This window comes from Neodiprion lecontei, chromosome 6 (genome assembly GCF_021901455.1).
Source record: "Neodiprion lecontei isolate iyNeoLeco1 chromosome 6, iyNeoLeco1.1, whole genome shotgun sequence".
NCBI lineage: Eukaryota > Metazoa > Arthropoda > Insecta > Hymenoptera > Diprionidae > Neodiprion > Neodiprion lecontei.
The window spans coordinates 27934431-27960168 of record NC_060265.1 but is presented as its reverse complement, the minus strand read 5'-3'; the positions used below and the strand labels follow the sequence as shown (position 1 = coordinate 27960168).

General features: G+C 39.4%; 1 protein-coding gene across 13 annotated transcripts in view; it reads left to right on the top strand.

Moving 5' to 3' along the window:
* LOC107227701 (atrial natriuretic peptide receptor 1) overlaps positions 1-25738 on the top strand; it is a 138890-nt gene that overhangs the window by 9005 nt on the left and 104147 nt on the right. For 8 of the 13 annotated variants that reach the window (XM_046744169.1, XM_046744165.1, XM_046744170.1 and 5 more), the window contains 3 exons: positions 679-849; positions 5943-6117; positions 9509-9717. In XM_046744169.1, the coding sequence (XP_046600125.1) occupies positions 679-849; positions 5943-6117; positions 9509-9717 (555 nt within the window). Of the gene's footprint in view, positions 1-678; positions 850-5942; positions 6118-9508; positions 9718-24676; positions 25047-25738 lie in introns of those variants that run through there. The other 5 variants (XM_015668919.2, XM_046744163.1, XM_046744162.1 and 2 more) reach the window with 3 other exon arrangements.

Sequence of the window (25738 nt, the reverse complement as noted above, 5' to 3'; positions counted from 1 at the left end):
TCCCCGATTCGTTCAAAACGTTCTGCTTTCGTTGAAATTCTGCAACAATTATCAAAGAAAACATAATTCTTAATTATTTTTAATGATTTGTTATTTTCTAACCATATATATTGTTCAGATAATGCCGTTTTATTAATTTGAGAGAAAGGGTGAAGGGAATTTAAGGCGAATAACACTGCTCAACAAAAATTCACTTTTTGTGTAGCATGAAAACTCTTGACCGATTATGTCAGGAACACGGTTTAGTACAATAGAATTAATATTAGAATATTCTCGATACGAATAGTTTTATTTTAATACAATTTTTTTAGTTTACCCACAAATACAGATTTTACGAATGAACGTGAGGTCAACAAAATTTTGTAACAAGGAAGTTGCTTATTAATTTTTAAATACCAATCTACCCTCGTTATAAAATCATATTTATTTTGATTCGATCAAGTGTAGTTTTCGTTTTACAGCTGTTACCAGTAAAATCGAATGTTTATCGTTTTGACTTACATTTTTTGATTCAGGGTGTTTTGTTATTTATCGTAATTAACTAATTGGTATTTAAAATAAATAATAAAACACCCCGAATCAAAAAAGATAAACGTTCAACTTTACTGGCCGGGATCTACAGGCGACTTTTACGATTGTTTGGTTCGTGTCGATATAATTCACATCGTTTTCTTTCAGATTTGGCAGTCTACGACGCGAGGGCTCGAGGCCTGTTGCCTTCCTGGTTGAATCTCACCTTCCTGCCGCAGGACGATCATTGCGATGCGACCTACGCCCAAATCGGAGCTTTCGACAGCTACTCGAATTGCGTTCACCTCTTCCTCGGCCCAGCCTGCGATTACAGCGTCGGTGAGTGAAATGAAATCAGTGTTTTTCAGTCCTTAGAACGACGATTTAACTTAAACATATAGAAATTATTTACCGCAATTACATGACTGGCGATGTACTTAATTTTCTGTGTATATCAACGTTTAATCTGTTTGTTTAGCTTGTTACAATTTTTCACATTAATAAGTCCTTAACATCGATTAATTATCACGACAGTTATAAGAAAATATAACAAGAGTCTTCAGAATCAAAACGAACAGCAACATTTCAAATTTCACGGTTACAGAGTTACAGAACTCGTTTTTATTTCGTATCCATAATTATATTTTTCGGTTACGGTATTGAATGAAAATAGTTATAAGGATCGTTTAGGAATTATTACAATTAGAAATCCCCCGATAATTCGAAAATTCGTAATTTGTTAGTGGGCGAAAAAATTTTTAACAAAGTTCACGGGTATATTTTTCAAACATTCCTTCTGAGCTTGCGAAGAGATTTCGTTTAAGCCTCGCGTTATTTCACCGTGTCAACGATATTTCGCGTCTGATTGTGTAAAAGAGATTTTTTTTTATGGGATTTTATGCGGTTACGTACGTATGCGCAAACCCACGTAAAAATAGGATGGAGATAGTAATCGTGAGTACACAAATCGATAAGCAGCTTGCTCGTCTACTATTCTTTGCTTCCGGGTTATTCCGCAAGCACTTTTGGTACATAAAAATCTGCAAAGATTTGCCTCCACGGAATCGAGAAGCCCAGTCAAGCGTATAACAAGACGTTGTAAATAGCGTAAATATGTTACAAGTTGTTGTTGTTTTGTTTTTCTCCCTTTCGTTTAAGAGAAGAATGATTTTTGTTATTTCTTCTTCTCGTCGTTATTCGGTCTCATCATTCGGCCTGTTAAACCACAAACAATTGCTGATTTTAGAACGTTGAATCGACTCTGCAGCGCTGATGATTTCTAAACTCAGAATATCGTCATAGATTATTCGCTTTTTAATGGTACGGAATATTAGAATCTATATAATTTTCACCACTCGCGATTCACCACGTTTTTCTTTTTGTACAATTCATATCGCATCATTCTTTTTCATTCTCATTCCCGTATACACAGTGCCTGTAATAAATGTATAATTCATTCTGTTTTTGGGATCATTTTTTTTTCTATGCGCTATATTTTCTCCTTTTTGAAGGGATACGGAGAAAAAAAAAAACGAAACGCGTTTCCGTTGATAGCGAAATAAACGCAACGTCTTGCAGGTTCAAGATATTTATTCCACCCTGGCAAAGAATCCTGCAGTGATTTGTATATTAACTGTTGGATGAGTAAATCACCGAGCACTCGGCGTTACATTATACATACGTGTACCGGCAGGCCCGGATTAAGATCGGGCAAGATATCCAAGGCTGTTCAACAAAAAAAAAAAGAAAATGTCGGTTCGGCAAGATGGTCCGTTAGGTTAGATTTAAAAAGTGGTGACAGGGAATCAAATCGACTAAAGTTAAAAAAAACATTATCATTATAATATTTCTCTTGTGATGTAATCAAGTTTGTATAAAATATTATCCTACGGAGAAACAAACTTTGTATTACCTACGACATTGAGTAGGTATATTTCATATTTTTTTTGTCACGCCTTAACGCTGGTAAAATGATCCTTTATATTTTCAAAATCCAAATCACACACACAAAGATTAAGAGTTCGGATACCCAAATTTTTGAAAATCTAGCTATTATTTCGAAAGATGTGATTTTTCTTTTTAGCCTTACGGTTGATCCGGGCCTGCCGATATACGTATGTATTGCATATATATATGTGTGTGCGTGTGTGTATATATATGTATGCAGAACGGCGTGAACTTTACGATCAAACCACGTGCGTTGATGGAAATAAATTATTCCGCACGTTTAAGTTATCGACTGATCTTGTATTTTTTTTCCTTTTTCTTTGCACTTCTCTTTTCTTGAAATGAAAATGATTGAAAAAATGAGTTTACTTTGAACGAGAAAACGCTATAAATGCTCGAATTTACCCTCGTCAGTTGGATTTTCATAAATCCTGTCCGATACATGATTGTTCTTTGATGTATGTCCATGTGTATAAGAACATATTTTGCAACTGCCAAGTTTAAAATGGCACGACGAACGATTACATTTAAAACTCGACTCGAGGGAAAACTTTGCCACTAACCAATACTCGCCAACGCTTCAAACTTTTTATTTCATTGCAATATTGCAAAAAAGGCTTTTTTTTCTTTTATCATTTCACTTCTCTCGCACGATACCTGTAAATTATAAATCTTTAATGGATCGAAATATCTCTTGTTAATTGTTCTCCCTTCCAGGCTCTGGAAATGCGAAATTTGACGGTAATGTTCGACTCGAGTGGCGTGAAAAAATGAAAAAATTCACAGACACGGTTATTCTTCTTCTCTTTTTTTCTCATCGCTCACAATAAGTTCGCCGTGCAATTTTATTGTTCGCTTCTCGTTACCGTTCCCGTTCCTTCTGCACAAGGCAGGGCAGCCGCAGCCGGTTTTCCCTCAGCGTCGAGTGGCAATCACGCTTACCACTCGTGGGTGGAAAACACATTTTTGATATGAAACGTCAGGGCGCAAAATGAAAGAAGATTAAACGGTATACGAAAAGATGAAACACCCAGGAGTCGCGACGTTTCTTCGAGTGACTCGAAACTTTGGTGCAGGAATGGTTTTACCACCCAGAAGAACTGATTCAATTTTCTCATATTCGAAGATTGAGCGAAGTTACCCGGCAAAAAAGTTAGCCTAACGTCGATAATACAGGGGTTGTGAAATGAAATAAGATTTGAAAGTCGAATTTTTTGTTTGCTTCATTTCTCTTTTTATTTTAACCTATCCATCTAACGGAGCGCGCCAGATTTTTTTTAGAAACTATCGTCTGAACGTGTGTTTGGATAAAATGAAGTTTAGTTTAAAATTTTCAAAAGTTTCCTGCTCGAACTTTTCAAATTGATATAACTTGAGAACAAACAGAGATATTGAATAAATTCAAGACACATTTTTTTTGCGTCTCGAATTGTAGCTGGTTCGTGAAAATATAATATAAATATTTGATAAAGAAATTATATTTCCACGGTCGTAAGCTTGTTTGAATATTGAAGGAAAAAATTCGTTTACTTACACGATGATCACGTTTTGTTTTCTTGCGAAAGATATCTCGAAAATCGTTGGTGGTTTCATAAATTTTCAGCCAAGTATCATTATTGTAATATCGGTCATTTTAAGGGGATCTAATTTTTTTACGAGACTATGATTCGAAACTAAGAAAACGTGTTTTAAATTTTGTCAAAATCTATTTTCATTTCCGAGTTATTATACCCAAATTTAAAAGTTGAAACAGGAAATCTTTCGAATTTTCGCAACTGAAGAACGAAATGAGATAAAATTTTCGAAAAAATGAGGAATAATTCTCCATTCTATGGTATACATGAAAAACAACAATTCGATTCCATATTACGTTCGATTTCACGCGGAATTAACTTCATTCCTCAACTGTTTTCGTATTTTACTAATATATGCAGTACAATGAAATCCGGTTTTAATACCTTCTTAAATTCAAATTATTTTCGCAGGCCTTTATCGAGACGACGATCACGTATCCAAGCTTCTGACTCTTGAGCAAACCTTGGGGGGTAATCTCGTGCCAACTTCCAAACTCTCCGGGTTAGTTTACCTCGTGGCTTCGCGTATTGAATACATTCTAAAATGCCCGGCTGTGCAAACATGTTTTAGGCAATCCTAAGTATACGTTGCGGAGAAAACTTTTCACTCGCTTTGCTCTGATTGTTTTTACGCCGGTGCAAAAAAGAAATGTAAATAATCAGACGATAACGAAAGAAAGATAGAATAATCTTAAGCGAGTTTCGATTCGATTCAGAGTCGGTTTTTCAAACTTTTGATGAATTGTTTAACCGTTTCACACTCTCTTTTACGTTATATATTTTCGGCAGTTTCGAATCTCGCCTTTTTTTTTTTAACCAGGCCTCCGGAATTTCCGTGAGAGCTTTTATCTGCACCAGGTTTGTCAATGAATCGTACATTGAGTGCCTCGCGGATGTCGAGTGCTGATAACTTATTAAACGACTCGTTCGATAAACGCTACTTTATAACGGATGCCCGCCCAACGCTTCTGTGCGTCTGGAGTGTAACCAAAAAAGCCAGCTAACAATAAATATTTATACGAAATTGAATTCTGGCCAAAGTGGGCTCGATAAGTTTATCGAAAAATACCTGCCGGAATGGATTATACAATATAGGTATAACCGAATATTTATACCGAAACGTTACGCCTGTTCACGTATGAAATAAAAATTCATTCTCGGTTTTTATTTTATTTCACTCCCTTCAATCCTCCGTATGATGTTAAATTATAAGCAATTAGCTGTTTTAATCTTCGTCCCGTGAACACCGATTTTCAATGCACGTAATCAAATTCGAACACTGAGAGAAAAAAGCCGTTGAATCAACAAATTGTGCGATCACGGGCGGCGAAATGAATATTTATTTATGCAGTCAGTTCAAAATCTGTTGGTCTAGCGAAATGTTGATTGACTTTAAAAAGTCGAACTAAACATTTTGCTAAAACAACAGATCTTGAACTTGAACTTGGGGTTCTCGCAATTTATTCGTATTCCTGATTTATCTTTGTCACTTTCCGTACTGATAAACAGACAATCTCGATGATATGTAAAAACATATATTCACAATTCTATTCTCACAGATAATAAAATCGTATAATAAGAAATATCCAACTGTGAACAATTTAGGAACCAAGCGGGAATTATTTTCAGGCTGGAAAGTGGGTGAGAAAAATTTCGCATCCTGATAGACCAAAATTGCAATTACTTTTGTTCACCTGTAACCTTATAGGTACCGATTCAAATTGAATAACTTTGAAAGAACTTTTGCGTCTAGCTATAATTTAGCTATTAAAAAACTGTACTAATAACTTACATTTAGTTAAGAATCAGTTGGAACGAATTCAGTGTACAACCACCAGTGTGGAATCCGTAATTTCCTACTCTGTAAATTCGAATATTTATGCAAGGTTAAATTCCTTCCTTCAATTTCAGCCGTCGTCGGAAGGGTGGCAAAGTTTCTCGGGGCTCCGTTGATCACCACGGGTGGTTTCACCTTCGATTTTACTCAACGAAAGAAGGAGTGCAGCGATGAGTATTACATGACGCTGAGGACGGGAAGCCTGGCTTTCAGGGATCTGAGTAAATTCTTTATCGCCATTATGGACAGGTGAGTAATTCACCGACTGTAGGATTATTATTATTATTATTATTATTATTATTATTATTATTATTATTATTATTATTATTATTATTATTATTATTATTACTATTATTATTAATATGAATATTGTTGTGATTTTTCATTTTTTCGTATCGTATTTACCTCGGGGAAATTCTTCTATCGAATTTAATATCGCGTTCATTCTTATTGCGTGAGGTGAAATTCCGGACGGGTCGTTTATTATTATTTTTTTTTTTTTTCCGGAACGTGACACACATATGGACAAAACGAATATCGAAGTCACGCGTATGTATAAAATACACACACGAGCCTGAAAAATTAATTTCGGTGATAATTTAGGGGAAGAAATAAGGAAGAAATTATTCTCAGTGAGGCGCACGAAAGATATAATTATATTTGTTCGGTTAATTGATCGTCCGTAATTGACGATGTAGTCGAATGGAAATGATGATGATAATAATACTGAAATCGAAATTATCAATAATAATTATAATTGCGCGTTCCAATCCAGCGTATTATTGCCAATGACAAGGAAGAAAAGGTTTTACGAGATAACCGACGCAGTGTTAAGAATGGAGGTTAAAAATACATTGGAAAGAGGAAAAGAAAAAGAAAATAAAATCAACATGTTTGTCAAACGTTAAATATCCTATAGAGGCAATGATATATCCAGTATTCATTTATATTTTACAGAGCGTCGATAAAACGGTATTTTCGAATGCTGGCGGTCGAATTTCCGGGATACAGGTACACGAATGTGTCTCTGTGTGTAATATTACGTAGGTATTTATAATATCACAACGCCGCGTTGTCACGAAAACACGGCTGCGGATCAAGGCACTTCGAGTTAACACCTCGTACGTATCGCTCCGGCTTTGTAAGATAAAGACTTGAGATTTAGATAGGCGGGTATAAGGCATGCCTGTCACGGTGTGCATGCCGCGTGTCTATTGCGCTATTTAAAATTAAAGCAACGCTCGAGGATCCCGTTCTGCCGTTTTTTAATCACTACCGGGATTCTTCTACGCCTGTCATATATGTACGTGTATATAATGTTGGGATTATGGTATTGTCAAATACTCGACAGCGTTGAATGCATGTACATAATAACGTGTGCCGAAAATAGGAAATTTTTTTATTTATTTTCATGAGATTTTTTGCGAGATGAAAATACAAAAGTTTAAAATACCGGAATCGTGAGGGCAAGCTTGGATATCGAATGATGCTTGAATTTATTCGAATCGTTTCAGGATTGTAGAATAATCTAACAGATTTGTTCGATTTCAATCTACGATGACTCGCATTTTATTCGAAAGACAATTTTCAACAAATTGTACACTGAAACAGTTTTGTTTTTTCAATTAATCTGGGATCTTTAAGTATAGAAAGATTGTGTCGTAATGAAATTAAGAAATTAAATGTACATCAATTTTCGGTCAATCAATCCGTAGATCTTCGATCGAAGGGTACATAATCCGCGGAATGACGGGGACAAATTTTGCGTTTAAACTTTTCGTTTTTCTTCAATTACTCGCGAACAATTTTCGGAATCAAAGGGGTCAAAGGGGACAAAGAGCAAATTAAAAGGCTACGCAGAATATCTAAGGGACACGCGAAACCAAAATGAAAGCTTGGAAGGCGAGGCTCGTGTCGAGGGCTCAATTTGACGTACGTATGATTAATTCGCACGCCACGGACACTCGATCGCTGCATCGCCGGTTAGAATTTTCGCGTGTCCGCTCCTTCCTCGTCCAATAATTATACCTTCTTTTCTTTATTATCCACGAGATCGATTTATCTACGAACAGATATCACGCGAGAATTTAGGCCTGACACGACCAGAATTTATGCATCATTCCACGCGATATATAGCAATAGAGATATGAATAATATGTGATATAAATAAATATACGAAAATAGATAATTAAAGATAAATAAAAAACATTGTTCGTTGAGTATGATCCTGTGTCGTGGGTTTTATTATATACATCCACGCATCTACACACCTACGTGTAAGCGAGTTGTGTGTGAATGATATTATTATTATCTGATTACACGCACAATACAGCGCGTCTATGAAAATAGTTGCAAAAATATATGTACGTGTTACCCTTTGATCATTTTGAAACGAGGGTTGCGTTGTTTCGTTTCGTGTTTTTTTTTTTTTTTTGTTATTATAATCACGCTTGCTTACAACTAGTCAGCCAATCTTTGTTTTCGCGCATTACACGTGGTTATATACCAATAAGTACCACACGTTTCTCTGCTTTTCGCGAATTTGAATCCGTGTTGTATATGATTTTTTTTTATTTTTCTCTGCTCACTCCGGTTCGTCTGTTTTAAAAATTAATTCGAAAATCGTGAGCGATTCGGCGTCTGTCGTATAATATGAATTATAAATATTAGGGTCTGCAGCAGTTTGAGCCACGGAATTGTATACATCCCCAGCTTTTACATACATGCAGACATAGGTATATAATATACTACGTAATATTTATAACCGAAAGATGAAATATAAATATACGATATCACCGCGTGATTTCTCACTGGGAGGTGTTGTTTTCTGCTGATTTTTTCTCATCTTATACGTCTGTTCTCTCAAAGGAGTTTATTTATCGACTCATTTATTACCGCAAGTCTCGCAGTGTACGTCCGATATAACAAAACCTCTATAGAATCATTAAACTCGCTGTTTGAATTCTACCTATTTGCCTTTACTCAGAACCAGTGATCGATGTCCTCGACGAGATGTGCGAACGCATACAAGTTGGCTAATAAACACGTATCTGCACATATGTGTGTATATATATATATATATATATATATATATATACATACACAATAATATATATTTCACTTCGGCATTCTTATCGCCATCGCATCTATTTGACGTATCCGTAATTTATAACTCCTGTCGTCGGTATTATATTTAGATATTAAGATCGTTAGGGATTTTGCGGCAAATTCCACTGACGTAGTGACCGAGTGTAGTACGTGTATATATGTAATACAAGTAACGTGCCCGGAGCGGCATCAACGAAACAAACCCCATTTTTCAGTGTATACAATATAACGCGTATACAAGTAGAGCGTTGTTCATTACCTCGTTATTTAACCAATTAAAAAAAGCGTTGCGCAACAAAGCGGTTGTGACTTGGTTATTGCATGAATAAATCTCTAACAATATCGTGCAAGAAGAGAATATCGTTGCGATGGAGAGCCGAGAGATTTAATCGTTATGTAAAATTTTAAGTCTGGATAAAACGTCATAGGATTGATTTGTTTTTTATTTTTATTTTTTTTTTAGCGAAACGTAAACGAACAAACGAACGACACGAAAGGGGATGAAATGTTTTTTGTTTTATTTTCAACGCAGGTACAAATGGCGGAAGGTTCATCTTTTTTACGTGACTAATGGTCAGACCAAACTTGCTGGCAAACACACGTGCCAATTGATGATGAAATCGATGGTCGAGTTCGTTAAGAAGAGACAGGACTTCACCTACGGTACTTTTGACGCCGAGACAACGTCGCCCAAGGATTACGCCGAGGCGCTTCGTGATCACGTTGGAAACAGCTGGAGCGGTGAGTCGATTTTTCAAATATTTTTACACTCCTTTTTTTTCTTAAAGTTTTCCCCACCTCACCGGTTGGTGAGTATATAAATTATTATTTTATCGTTACGTATTATACCTTGCAGAAAATTAAACGCGTTGAAATTTTACTCGTGAAAATCTCATGCGGTGTATATAAAATAATTTGTAAAGAGTATTATAATATTTATATATACATATGTATGTAATATGCCAGTTTTAATTGCCGAAATCGTGTTTATTTATAATTAATAATTCTCCTAAGGCTCCAGAAAAATAACTCAGAGCGAAATTCAACTGGCTTTAGGATGGAGTCTTACAATTTTTTGTCTCGTTTTGACGGACAAATTATATCCAGTTAGTATTTTAATTACGGAGCAGGTGCGAGAAAAGCTTCTTGTTATTATTCGTAGCTGTTGCAAAATGATTTTTCATTACGAATAAAATGTTTGGACTCAATTATGGCGAATTGTAAACCGAGTTTTCGACTCATTGTCTCCGCTTCTTTGAGTTTACGTTGTTTCAGTGATTGGTAACGTTACCGTACAACGATGTTCGTCGAAAAATTTTAATTCAAAAGGAATTGATTTTGTAAAATATACGATTATTGTTTGGATTTGCTACAGTTAACTTGAATTTCAGGCAATGCTAAAAAAGTTAGGAAATAACGATAGTTTTCAATAATTTTAAATTATATTAACCTTGCGAATTTTCCCCTCGTTTTATTTCACAGTCAATGCACAAATGCAAAGCTATTTGCAACGGAAATCGTTTTTATTTTTGCAACTCTAGGAATCTCGTTCGTTATACTCCACTGCTTATCGGCAAGGAACTTTCTTCTATTCGGTTTTAGATTACACGTATAGGACGTCAGGAAAGAAATCTCCCGTAGACATAGGCATAGGGTACATTATTTAAAGTCAAAGTTTTTCCATCCCATATCCACGCTCAAGATCCCCTCTGCAATGGCAAGGATTCATTTATCTAATCATTCGCCAATGCAGATCTACAGGATAACGATCTTACAAAGTTTGATTTTCGCCTGCTAGTTTTATTTCTCCGCATTGTCGAGTTATTCTTGAATACGAGTGCGTTACTGGCAAAGCTTATCCAAGGGAAGAAAAGAGCATCCGTCCATTCTTCTCCAAGTATAATGATGGAAATGAAAAGAATCGAGGTCAGCAGCGATTCGTTACGTAAGTTATTCAACCGGTCAAAGTTCGAGGGTGAAAATTTACTGTCGAAACAATTTTGCAGTGGTTTTATTTTATCATATTTCGGCGCGATATTCCGTATTAAACTCAGGAAATATAGGCGACACCTTGTGTAACGAATGAGAAATGAACAGACGAGCACAATTTAGCGGAAAGCACCCTCGAAGCGAGTTGAAGAGCCCCTTTTGCCGACGACAAAGATCTGGTTTTCTCGTGCGTGCCTGCTTAACGTTCCAACCTTCAACCTTTTCACCCCCTGAGCCGGCGAATCGTGGTAACTGAAGGCTGGATACACACTCGTAACCCCGTAAGATAGCTCCCGCATAATCTAGTTGCTTTGAACGCTTGTAGGTCCGGGCTTGCGTCAAGCTCGCGATCAAAGCATCGCAGCTCCGGAGCTTTCGTTGGATTTACCAAGGAACGGCTTGAATGACCCTTGAAACGCGAATTAAGCAGGATGCATATTCCGACCGTACAGCTGGTCCTCTGAATGCACTATTTTTTCCCCTTTCTTCCCATTGGCAATATTGTTATATCCTTTTTTCGTCGAAAATGTTCGTGTTTTTTCAATTTGCCAAAAAAGCAATTATACCTGTGTCATCACATTTTATTTTTCTTGCAAGACGGAATTGATTTACCATTTCTTCATGTTTTTTCTTCTTCATCCTAAGAAAGCGTCCTTTCTGCTTCTCGATTCACGCGGATATGTATCTTGCATTTTCGATGACGATGGATACCGTCGGTTGCTTTAAAATTATTGTAAAATCATCGTATTGACGACAGTGCGAAATTGCCGCGCGCTAATAATTCAGCGAATATTTTCACGTCTTTGACCGGCGAACTCGTGTTTATTTATATATTTTTTTTTTTGTTCACCTCGAGAACCTTTTACATGGAATATTTCGTCGAGGTATTCTACTTGAAAATCTTTCCTACAGTATTGTAAGCTTGAATCTTCCACCGCCGCACCTGAATGGTTATATCTGGAGGAATTTTTCTTGATTAAATTCGCAAAATTTTTCGCCCTTAAAAGGTCGCATGTATAAAACAGAATTTGAAGAGGGTGACGTTTGCGAAAAGTTGCTGATGGAACGTTTTATTCAATAATATGTATAAATTTTTTTTGCGAACCCGGCAGTTTTATTGTCACGGTAATACGGACGGTCATTTGAAATTGATTTATATTTATGTATCGAAACGTACTAAACACTCGGGCGCCCTTGCAAATATTCCCTTCACTCCGGGGCGCGATATAGATTTGTGGCGATAAAAAGGAAACCGGTATTCGAAAGAAACAGGGCAAAAGCGTCCCGGAAAATTCTCTACATGATTTTTTTCTTCCTCCTCTTATTCTCTTAAAAAATTAACCGTATAAAAGTTTTTGCGACCGTGAGGATCTATCGCCGTAAAAGATAACGCCGCAGATCGTTTCCAAACGGATTTGAATCCAATTGCGATGAAAACTGTACGTTGCTATAAAACGCAAAGCTTAAACAATGCCTCATTTTACCTTCTTCGCCGTAATTCGTTCCGGTTCGTTATTATCTCGTTCTACCGATGCTCCGAATTATCTTTTTTTTTTTTATTTTTACTTTCATTTTTTTTATTTATTCATTTCCTCCTCCTCGCCTCGTATTCCAGACGCTTTTCGTTCTCCATCGTATCTCACCTCACGATCGCTCCCAAGAAAATCCGGAGTAATGCCCAAGGCGACAGTGAGTCGCGTTTGAGGGTTTCTAAGTGGTTTTAGTCAACGCTTGGAACTCCGCGATTCGCAATTCTGCACTCGTTCGCATCACTGCACGTTCCAATTTACACGGTGTAGTCAGGAGATCGTTTATCACGCCGCCTTCATCCGTATCCTTGACACCTTATACGTGTATAGACTTTGTACAGATTACGGATTTATACCGGCACTGTGAAATTTGTCGCGGAAAGTTCCGCTGGGTCGCGAAATTGTTCGACTCGACGAACTCGCCGTTTAATTACAAGTTTCGTCACAAATTTCAGACTACGTTAATCACAGCTGCAATTCAGCTGATGATCCGTTAAATATCGTTGTTTTGTGTAGTTTGGCGAAGCGGATTATTTGATACCGGTTAACGGAATATTCGTCAACTCGCGTTGAAACGTGACTTTACCGCTTGAACTTTGCGGTCACTTGTGCCGGTCGTATATTTGACGGTGAAATCGGGATTAAGTTAGGCATAGAATCCGAAATTCCGTGTCTACTGTTACGTCCTCCATGACCAACGTATCCCATAATCAATAACTTCATTATACCGAAGGTCGTTGGATGCTCCGTAGTCCTGATGACTAATCTGCATAGAGATCGAAGTTCGCGACGTTAACACCTCGATATTGCGGAGAGTCGAGTTAAGGAGTCAAAAGTGTCGGGTCCGACTTTATCAGGCAGATAATTACACCTGGTTGTTCCGATGGGAACAAAGTAGAGGAATCCCCGCAGCATTTTGGCCGGCCCAACTTTTCACCCAGACGACGGTTAATTGAACCGTCGGGTGAGAGGAAAAACGGTTCGCGCTATTTAGTGGCCAGTAATAAAGTTGGCGCCTTTGGTCGGCTCGTTCTCATTCCAAGCTCATCAAACCCCCGTTAAGACCCCGCGTTATTACCTGTATTATATCGGTAATTGAACCTCCGCGTACGCTTTAATTTACGTCAAAACACGGAGGGTACTCGCACTGTTTGCCGTAGCCCTTGCAAAGTGGTTTTCGTGAATCGTGATCCCGAATCGCTGCTGCAGGGTCGACGAAAGGAGCGAGCTAGCCGCGGAGGTTTGACCAAAACTTTCCAGCTAGGATTGTTCGGCAACTACACGGTCAATATTGGCCCACCGCCAAGAGTTGGGTTCGGTTTCACGGATCGGCTCAGATCGTTGTTGGCGCAATCGGGTCTGCGGATGCAGGTGAAGCTTTTTCCCGTTTTCCAAACGCCGCGTCACGTCGAAGTCGAGGTTATCGCTTAACCGACGAAGGAGCTACTCGTCGGATTGGTTTATTCAAATAATCAAGCTCCGACATGGTCGATGTAGCCCATGGCTCTCCCACAGGCGGTTTGCTCTTCCGACTTCCAGGCTGTGAGTACAGGCTTTGTTGGCTTGATTTGGTTGGGTTTCGGGTTGGTGTGTATAAGCTGGGAGGGGGTGGCGTCCCATCGACTCCGACTTCGCGAACCTTGGCTATACATGGGCTCTGGGTACGACGAGAAAAACCCAAATTCCAGCTTAAACGAACCCATTCATTGCTTACCCGTCGACCCGAACCACCTCGATGAAAAACCTTGTGCAATTTTCCGACGAACACGGTCAATGCCGGATGCTTCCTCTGTCCTTTTCAACCGTTCGGATCAAGCAGACGCCATCTTCAGTTCAGCACGTAATGATGATTGGAGGGATATTTTCACACGTGCGGTAGATTTTCTCACTTTCTGCATTCCCCGGGTCTCCACATTTTTTCGCTTGTTTCAATCCAGCTGATATCATCAAACAGTCTTCCAAATGCGTGTGACGTATCGTCCAAACTTCGAAATATACGAAAGATACTTTTCGCTTTTGGGTGGAAACTAACGATAAGGTGAAGCGTAACAAACAGAGCAATGTAATAACGAAGTTTTCCCATAAACAAACAAGGCGAGCCGTTATATTTCAATCGAGGTGCCTAAAAGAGCGACTAATTATGCACGAAATAACTCACGGTTACATTTTTTCGCCTGTCGCGCATCAGTCTCGTAAGTTTCACGTTTACGAAAGCTATGCAACATTCGGCGAAGAGTGGGCGAAGTAGCATTTGAACGACAAACGAGCCTTCGTGCTTTTCGTGTCGTGGAAAAAGGCTTTTTGTCACTCGCGTTGGGATAAATTTTACATCGGGTACGTAATCGTTCCTAACACGCCTACGGGGTTGAACGTAAGCACGTGTCTACCTACCCTACTAAAATGTCATCTGTGGAATTTTCGCGTTTGTGATATACGGGAGAGGGAATTTAACTTTGATCTCGCGTTGCAGACTCGTTACTCAATTTCGGGAACAATATATCCTGTTTTCTTTTACAAGAAACGAAGAAGGGAATAAAAGGATGAAAAGGGAAATACAGACGCGATCGTCTCCGCTTTGTCGCAGCTGCGGCAACATTTTTTCTCATCCACTCTCTCTTGTCTCCTTTGAGAGAAGGCTGCCTTAATTCTATTTTCGATTCATATAAAAGGTATACACGGTTACCTCATCGGTTCGGATATAATTGGAGAGATTATTTCAGGAATTATCTACGTAATTCGTACCGGGGATACGATATATTCCGTGACCTTCAACTGCCGATCTTGAGAAGCCCGCAGGCTTAGTTTCGACCGTATATGGTTATAGGCATAAAACGTGTTCGGATAAACGAGTTCCTGAAATCGCCTCCCGGCCCTAAGAATTAATACGTTACGCGTTTTCACAATCGGTTTGCGCGACGTTGATTCCGAGTTAATTGAAGGCTGTTACAGTTGCGTGAAAATCCTTTAGTCGTACGGTGCTTGGATAATTCGGATCGACGTTAGTTTCGTGCTCCAGGGATCTCCGGTAATACATAAAATCTGTTGGATCGCAGCTGTTGGATTGAAATATTTGATAATGTCGGCCTGAACAGCGTGCGCAGTAGTAGGTTAGGGTTTCTAAAAATAGTCTTGATGTATTATATCAGTAAGACATTCTCTCGTCGGGTAAACCGTTCCTGAAGTAAACACACGTGGATCGAGCTTTTCAGATGAACGAGCAACTCGAGACGTTGTTAACATCCGAATAATAAGCCGTTAAAACGCTCGAGTCCGTTTTTTCTTTGCCTCTCTTCTCTCTTTTCGCTTTTTTATTTTTTTTTTTTTCTTTTGCCCAATGTCTCCGAGTAGCTACATCGTCGAACATAAATCGCTGCACTTCAGTGGATAAATTTTTCTTCCCTTTTTTTTTTTTTTTTTTTTTTTTTTTGTGAAATGTTCGATTCGGTGAACTTTGAGAGTGTAGGAAATAACCGTCTGAAATGCCAAGAAGCTGGAAAAATGGTCGCGATTTGAAATACCGTATTCATCCCATTTTGATATTTTTATACACCGAATATATTTCGTCGTCTCGAGAAGTTCAATTTTTCGTCCCTCTTTTCCGGCAATGTATTATGCATGGAAAAAACCTGCTCGCTAGGCGAGAGTTAAGCTTCGTTACGTCGAGAATAATACATGGCGGGAAAAACGAAAGTGAAAAATGTTTATCTCGCACACTTTCGGTATATCGAAGTTAAATATGTTGACTAAGAGGGTTGAAGTCAATTCGTTAAGAACAGAAAAAAAAAAATAAATAAAACGAAAAAGGAAATACACGGTTTAATTCTAATCTTGCGAAATAATTAACGTCAATGTTTCAAACCTACATGTATATTGGATATTATACATACCGTGTTTCTCGATCAAGTTCTGTAAGCTTTCTGTAAATTTCAAAGTACCTCATTAACGAAATCTTTGTGAATTGTTCTGAATATATTACTTCAGCAACAAACAAACATCAGAGCGGTTTCTATTTGTTAAGTTCTGCACCGTTCTCGCTCCGAAAATTTGCCAGGCAGAAAAACGAGATACTTTCTTCTTACATAGCCGAAGTTGGTCGATCCTGACGTGCCAATACAAATACGAATATGTACTTCGAAACCTGAGTGAAATTTACGAAGCGTGACGAAAGGTCGATGATAGCGTGTACGATAATACGACAAAGCTGAACAAATAAAATGGAAAAAAAGAAAAGTTTTCCTCCAAATTGAAACATGCGTGAGCAGAGAGTCGGCTTTCAGATGTTGGGCAGTGTGCGAGCGAAGGAAGTCGGGTTACCGGATCAACAGCTAAAAGCTTTTATCGAACAATCGGTACTTACGATTCGAATGAAACTAGATTGCGGATGCCACGACTGTTGTACGCGAGAGAGGAAAGAGGAAAGGGAGAGAGAGAAAAGAAAGGAAAAAAAAAAAGGAAAAAAAAGGAAAACAACGGGAAGAGATGCCGGAGGATTTGTTTCCAGACTCCTTGAAAGAGAATCATGCGATTACGTGACGCGACAGAGAATTTCACAATTCGTCGATACTTTTTCCTCATCTCGAAAGTTCTGTTCTCACTATGACGCGAGAGCACGTGAAATTTGTATGTCGAGGGGTTGTTGGAGGAACGTCGCGGTGACGTTTCGATACCTGGGGTTGCCGACATCGCCGCAGGCATATCAAACGCAGCCAGCTTATAACTGAGGGACTACAAAAAAACATTGCATCGTGAATTGACTGTGCAAACAGAGCGTGTCGTAATATGTTTAATACGCAGAGGTGGAGGTGCGGTGTCTCTTCCCCGTGTTTTAACCCTTCCGGTCACGCAATTCAGTTTTTCAGTTTACCAGAAAATGTGAAAAAAAATCAGGACTTTCCGTGGAATATGAAAGAAAACGAATAACGGGACAAGTGCGAGTAAGATTCGCGTTCTGAGGGTTTCGTACAAACTTGATTGTTTTTCTTTTTTAAGCGGAGTTTTTCCTTTACTTGAGCTGCGAGACATTGCTGCTCTCTGTATCTCATGGCTCTTGGTCAACGGGAAGTACCCTAAAAGTTTTGATGAGTTATTCCGCGAGTATTAGAACATGTGACGTGAATGGGCAAAATTTTTTACACCACCAAGGGACCGTAGACCCTGGTATTTGATATTAATTTCAACTCGATACCCTGAACCGTTCCTGAGGAAAAGGGTCTCGACAAACGGGCAGACAGACAAGGAAGTGATTCTGTAAGGGTTCCGGTTTTTTATTTTTAAGGTACGGAACCCTAGAAATGACAAAACAAAAGAAATGAAAAAAAAAAGAATATAATCCGCGATCGAAAGCGTTAACCCCGGCTTTTACATTCTATGGACACAACAACGAAGCTCTCGAGTATGCAGAGTCAATTTCGTTTACAAGTTTGGTTTATACTCACTCAATATTAAAACCTGCTGAGGGACTGGTTTACCCTCGGAGATAATTTTTAGTGACACTGATAAATCGCGGAGCCGCTCTCTTTTCGTCAGCCTCGACTATTTCGCGTTCGAAGTCAACGACCGAGTTGACGTCGATTCGACGCTCGAGTTCATCGCCGGATTCTGACGATGCTTATTCTATAACCACAACGATGTTATATATATATAAACTTGAATATACCGTGTCAGGATGATGAATTTCAATTTTTACCCCCTCAAATATATCCGATATCCTCAGCAGCACGCCAATGCGGTTCTGCGTAAGTTAAATTTGAAATATTTACCTATCGAGTAGACTAGACGGTGCATCAACACTTGTTTATTTTCGCAGCTAATGAACCCGTGTTTTTCTCGATAACACGTGATCGTCGCGATGCTGCGTGAAACTCGGGGAGATTATCGCTGCTTGGGTGATAACGTTGAATCGTAGTCGATAATTCTTCATTTTGCGGATATCGTTTGATCTTCACGGTTTCGGTGTATTGTCTTAATCGTCTAGCACTGATAGGCACGTCGTGCGATCGACTGCTTCTTAATTTAAGCACCTCGATCGTTTGATTTCGGATTCATTTGCATTTTTGACGATGCAACGAAGCTTCGAAAAATGTCATCGTTACGCTTCTACGAGTAACATTGTTATTATAGCTAGGGTAATATTGAAATAACAAATCTGCTAGCGCGAAGATCACCAACCGATTTGCATGTCCAACGAGACGAGCCTTTGTAAAAAAAGGAAAGAAAGAAAGAGCAAATTACACTCGAAGCAAATAACCGTGCAGCCTATTTTACCATATTCCCCGTTTCATTGACAAGTCGTGTACGTGACGAATGAATGTTCGACCGTAACGTCACAGATCCTGACGGATATTGACTTCCGATCGATTTTACTCTTTTCTTTCATCAGTCGGCAGACCTGTTGAACTGTATATATATATATATAGTTTCGGTGTTTGCCAATTACTTGAAAATGTTCTGCGTTCAAAGCAGAGCAGCGATGGTCAATGTTTGACTTTTCCCTTGTACAAAATGCGGGGCTGGGTAATTTGGAGAGAAAAAAAAGAAACCCTCAGGCAAGCATCAGCTGCTGCTACACCTTCATTAGGTCTCGACGAGCACCGGCTGTTCAAGAACGACGATGAGAGACTGATCAAGCTTGCAAGCTCGTTTCTTCCTTATTTCCTTTCGTTACTTTCTACAGCAGACTCACTGTCACTCCGTATTATTATCATTTCGCGTCCGTACTTCCTGACTCGCGACAAAATTGAGCGGAAATTGGAGTTCGACATGTGGCGGAGGGATATACGAGCAAAGAGAAGCTCGAGACGAGAATCGTTGATCGCGAGGCAACAATTAGACGCGGATGCGTCTCAACTTGACTCGGAAATTTTGAGCAACCGGCAGTCCTTTCCCGAACCCGAAATTACCCCCATAGACGAACCTCGCGGCTGTTTCTTCAGTGCTGACACGTAGGAACGCGGGTTATCTGACAATGAGGGGAAATTAGCCTCACTGATGTGGAAAATCTGTGGAACACGATCAAGCTCCAGAGAGTTGGATCGGGGGGTGAAATACGATGATATCCGGTATATTAATCGGACGGACCAAAAAGCTTGGGAGCGGAGCTCGGAACTACTCGGGAAGTAAACTTGCGGGTTGGCGGTTTAACCGAAGTAATTTGTAGGTTCTAGTCTAGAGTTTCAATAAGGCTTAATTATACCGATGCTGATATACGTGGGCTTGAATCTGTGTAACCATTTTCAACGTCCTCGTGAATCTTGCTGATTGAATTCTGGTTCGGGACGAAGCTTCTAGCCGATCGACGCTGAACGCTTCGTTCAATTTCAATTTTTTGTTATCGAGTTACCGAGGCTTATGAATATTAAATATTACAAAGCTGCTGACTATTAAAATTTTATCCCGACATGAATAAGCACGTTAGGTATATTAGACTTTATCATCAGCCTTGTCGCGTTGCGGATGATTCCGTAGCTTAGTGAGCACGTATTTCTTTGTGATTTTAATTAAAAAGTCTCGCTCGGTCAAAACGAATCGAAGCGAAGTTTAAGTTTTGCATTTTATAATATACACACGATGAGGCGGATGATCTGCGCACTTTGGAAAACGATTCTTCAGGTACTTCGTTATTCATGAAATGGATCTCTGTACAGAACAAGAGGGCTTCTTCTTCTTCTTCTGTTGGCATAAAAAATTCTAACAAAAAGAGAATTTCAAGGGAATCTTTGATCATCCTTGAGTATGCTTTTCGTCTTTTCCGCCTTCCTTTATTCCCGAACTCCATTGAGAAATATGTCGAATTTGAAATACTTGTCGCTAGTGTTATTTTTTCTTTCCATTTATTCCTCGCAACTGAAATTTCTACCGATCTTTGGTACTTGTCGAAGCTGGCTTGAATTATTTCCGACAGTTCTTCAAGTGCCTTTGCTATTCCATTAAGTGATATTGATTTTATCCTGGTATATATGTACGATATATGTATATATATATATATTATATACCCATGCAATATATCCATCCAAATTTACAGTAATAGATTATTTGTGTCGAGAAAGATTCTTTTCATTGAGTCACGCAACGAGCGTGCATGATTGATTTATAACATTTGTGCCTGTGTCCGTGCGTTTGAAGAGTCCGCCATATACTTCCACCAGTTTGCAAAGTTACTCAAACTGAATAAACATATTGAAATACATAAACAAATGATGCGCTTGACGCACAGGAATATTCTACATATACCTACGTACGAACTAGAAAAAAGATGTATACATATATATTATGGGTGGGTGGTTGATGCGAAAAATTTGGCCGATTCGCTTGATGGACAGTCATTATCAGTACGTGTTAATATATATATATATATATATATATTATATGCCGTAATTAGGCGAGTGGTCATGACGACGGGCGAGATAGCTGCTGAAACCTAAGTCGAAGTGTTAAAATTGCAAGCTGAATGGATCCGCTGTAATGCTGATTGCGCAGAATTATTTGCGGAACGTCATAAATTATATGCTGTTGTTGTCGTCGTCAAAGCGGTTTATCACCTTCTTCTGACTCGTGACGAATTATCGTCAATATCTTCAACATTGAAGAGTATCGTGAAAAAATTGGCGATTGATTTTTCATTTGGTATATATTTTTCATTTCGATCGGACGATCCTTTGAATGTTTCGAAATTTTTCTTAAAAACCTTGTTTCACGCTCTGGTAATTGTTCGCAAATTTTCACAAGTATAATCTTACGTACCGTTTGATTTGAATCCACTTTCAAAAGCGTGCAGTTAATTGGCACAAATCGTGAGAAACTCTGCAGGTTACATTCACACGTTATAATTGGAAAATAATTTGTCACTTGTGTTACATACTCTTATCTTTGTAAAATCTATTTATAGTATAACCGTCGTACATACATTTGATATCTTTTTGTTATTTATCCGTACTATCGTTATCGATGATGACTCGAGTCTTCGGTTATCGATATCTTCTCCGCCCCGCGTGTGTGTAATCAACACGTCTGTCGATGCCCGTTACAAATGGCAATGCACACACTCGAGAAACTGTATATATACAGACATTCGCTTACCTGGGACTAACCCGCGCCGTGGTTTCTCTCTTTTAGCTCAAGGTGGACTCGACTCGCCTAGAATCCAACCTTAAAAGGCTTTTCGCCGAGCTCGATGTTCCCTTTGATGTGGCTCAGTTTCACGGGCGACCGCTAATTACTTTACACGCGTCGCTCTCGATGCATCTAATTACACGATGCATCAGGTACAAAGTCCGCCGGACGCGCTTAGAATGGCCAAACAGAATTTACGCTCGGTGGTCTTCGACCTTGACCTTGAAGTCCGGCAGTCCTAACTGTGTCGGAAAATTCAAATCGAAGGTTGATTACTTTTTTTTTTATCAATCGTGCATAAAACCTGATCGTCAACTTTGTCGCTCGTAGAATCGGCAAATTTCGTCGAGCTTTCACGTAAGGAGACTGTTTTACCGATCGGGTGGAAAGCTCTGTGAAAAATTCATCATACCTCTTATCGACCGTCGATATATGCCGGACGTTAAAAGCTCAGGACGTACCGGCAAAAGCTCGCTCACCCTCGGTCGATAAGAGCCGCGAGTTTGACTTTCGAGTCTCTATGCTTTCGGGCAGAGAACGATTTATCCTCGAGCTTTTACCGGCTGAAGGCTTTTGGACTCGCGGTAATGTATAGTCTGCCGCTTGAGGAGTAAAGTGGATTTCACCTTGCGAGCGTGATTTTTCTTCGAGGGTTGAAGTAATGTGGAGTTGGATCAAAAATTTTAGTTTCCGATTTCGCACAACTTCGTACGGTATAATAGAAATTTCGAGCTTGCAGGTTTACTATAAAAATCAAACTCAAGTGGACTGAAAAAGTGAGGGTTGTTTTTTTATTTTTGGTTTCCAATGTCATTGGGTGCAACGATACGTAAATCTTGACAAAAGCCAAGCGATGTAAACAAGAAAAATAGGGTTGGGGTCTCGTTGACAATTTAACCCCCGATGTATTACCGTTCGTGTTTTTACCGATGTTTTTTGTACTACGAGGTTAATGCATACATCAAAAGCACAACGTTATTCCCGAGGATTAAAAATTAAACGAAAAAGAGTATGATAAATGGGGTTCCAGGCAATTTCACGTTTTTTTTTTGTACTTTTTTTTCTACTTTTCATCTTTTCCTACTTCCTTTCCTCTACGTGGAAAAATGCAAAAACCTTCAAAGAGAGTAAAAGGAGGAAAGAAAAATTTAGAAAGAAAAGATTCCAATTTCAGCTCCTTGAGTGAATTTCGTTTCGAGAGATTCCGAGCGCGGCAACTGATCGCTTTTCTTCGCTCAGGTGAAATTTCCACAGGCAACCTGAGTCAGCGCGTTTCATTGCCAGATACGCGATAAAAGTTTTTTAATTCTCCTCTTGTTTAACCCCGCTCGCTAATTCGCAAGTTTCGCGTGCCACTCCTAATAACAAAGTGCCGCCAGAGAATACTTTGATCTAAAAATTATTCTCCACCAAAACTAGCATCGATATAGGCAAGCACTAGCTATTATCAAGACTTAGCAACACATGTATGATAAAATGAAATTTAGACAAGTTCGGTACTCTTGATTCTTGAAGAAAAAAAATTCACCACCAAGTTTTTACGTTTGCGCGCGTTTGTGTGTGTTCATATAACACGCAACGTCGATAATTGAAAATTGGAACGATAAGTTGGCCATTTTATACCCGCCTCATCCTTTGTGGTACCAAGGCATAATAAGAGGTGATTTTTCCCCCGTCACTTCTTTCGATAATTTTTTCTTTCCACCCCGTCGACAAGCACCGATTAATCTGTAGAAATATATAAATTCGCCGAGGCGGCAAGCGAGAGGCGCAGCTTATTCGCGGGACTGCTTACTAACAAAACTTGAGGGCTGCTGTCGAGCACATAGGCATGTATACTTGTACATAGGTTGGGGGAGAATTCTTACAGGGAGTATCTAACCCGACGGAATTCATCAAACTCTCGTGACAAGTATTCGTAGGCGATAAATTTTCCCCCTGCCGTGCCTGCGAGATTATAATTTCCCGCTGATATTCTCGCGCCGTTTTTCCAGGACATTCTTACATAATATAAGGGGAACCCTCTTAACCAGCGGGTCGGTCCAATTTCGTAATCGATTTTCCGACGGATCGAATTACTACGCGGCTGTGAAAATCTACAAGTGTATAAATTTAATCGTTAGATTACGTGTATATTTTTCGCATCATCCTTTCACCTATAAACGCGAGTCGCTTTAATATTCCCGGAACAACGAGAATTTTTTCCCAGCTTTCCGTCGTTCGATTTCAAACCCTCCGAATTCCGTGACAATCAATGAGCGTGCGGACGGAATCGGTGAACGAATCGATTTTGCGGTGATGAAAACGAGGGTTGAATAATGAAAGAGCACCGGCCACTTTTCCCTCCCAGTTTCGCGGTCATACGCGCACGAACGTCTCGAGCTTTGAGGGTTCCGATCATCCACCTGCAACAATGCCGCTCACTTTCTTCCCCCGGAACAGCCGGGGTGTTCAATCGGTAAATAATACACAAGGATCGGCAGGCTTCATTCAGAGAGTACAAAGTGAATGACCGCGCTTTTTACGGCGCATGCGTGCAACGCGGTTTGGCGTACGAGCGACGATGACGGCGGGGAGGGATGATGGGGCGGGGAGGGGGAGGGGGGGGGAGAGCGAAGTGAGAGGCGTCGCGCGCTTGCAGAGACCGCGGATAGAAGAGCGAAACTTGGCGGCGAGATTCCCGCGTCTCAGTTTCAACCGCGCGGTCTGTAAGCCCGCTGCAATAATGTAGCAGTGACTGACGATCTGCCTATTTAGAGAGAAGGCGCGACGGAAAGACTAGGGAAAGAGAGGGGGAGAGAGAGAGAGAGAGCGAGAGAGAGAGAGGGAAGGAAAAAGAGAAAAAGGGACAGATTCGTCACACGGGGTTGAAGTTTGATTTTATTCTTAATTCTCGTATATCGGGGGTTGAAACGAAGTGCGGGTTTCTTTTTTTTTTTTTTTTATATATATATATATACACGTATGCATTTGTATGAATAAAATAAAACCAAGAAACGGAACACAGAAACGATGGAAAAATAAGCGTGTTTTTGTTATTTTATATTTTTTTTTTTTTTGTACGATACAATGCGACAATGAAAGTTCGTTTTGTCGCAAATGGCGAGATATCGGAATAGTGTTCACGGTTTTTTATCCTCGTGTCGTTGGCTCGAAGTTAAACCTGGATAAATAAGTGATTTTTATTTAGATCTTCGATTTCGTTACGTCGTGTTTCGAGAAATTGTAATTTTTATCAATTCGTTTCTTATCAACATGAAATTACAATCTTGTGAATTATTTAGTCACTCCTGTCATCTTCGAGCCGCGATATATGCGAGTTTGAAAAGTGCAAAACTGATTGTAATTGGCAAAAAGTATCTGTGCAGTCAATCGGTGTTTTTATCACTTCTTCTTCGCCGTTTTATTGCTCCAAAGAAACTTTACTCAGGCGATTTGTCAAAGGTATTTTATACGTGCATGAGTGTGATAGATTGTGATTATATCTGAAAATAACGAAGAAGCTTAAGAGGGAACAGAATTTTCTGCTTTCAAGTTTGTCGATAAAATTCATTATTCACGGTGTAAGGAGACGAGAAAGAAAAAAAAAACGAAAACAAAAACGATTCAGGTTCGGTTGAAAAATTTGTTCACTTCTTACTTTTTGTATTAAAGTTTGAAAACGTGTCTAGTAGATGAACAAAAAAATAAAAATAAACAAATAAAAATTATCTGTCAACCAAAACATTTTTTCGTATCCCTGAAACGCGCGCGTGGCTCTGCGAATTGTGCAGAATACTTGGCTTGATTCTCGGCTGTTTGTGTCGAGAGGAAATAGCGAGCAAAATTATATATTTCCCAGTGAGCGTATGTAAGCCGTGAGATAGAGAGCGAGCGAGAGAGAGAGAGAGAGAGAGAGAGTGAAATCTAATGGGGTACCATTGACTTCGAGATATTTCGCGGCGGCGTTATTATTCCAGAATCCAGATCCCCAGCCTCCGTCTGTTCCCGTTTCGTTCGCGACAGTCTTCGGTAACCTCGCATAACTCCAGGGTGATTTTCACGGTTTGTGCTTTCAACCCCTTAAACTTCCTCCTCGCCGCCTCGACGCGATTCCGACTGTAATTTCCGCCGAGAAAGATCGGGAAATAGAGAAT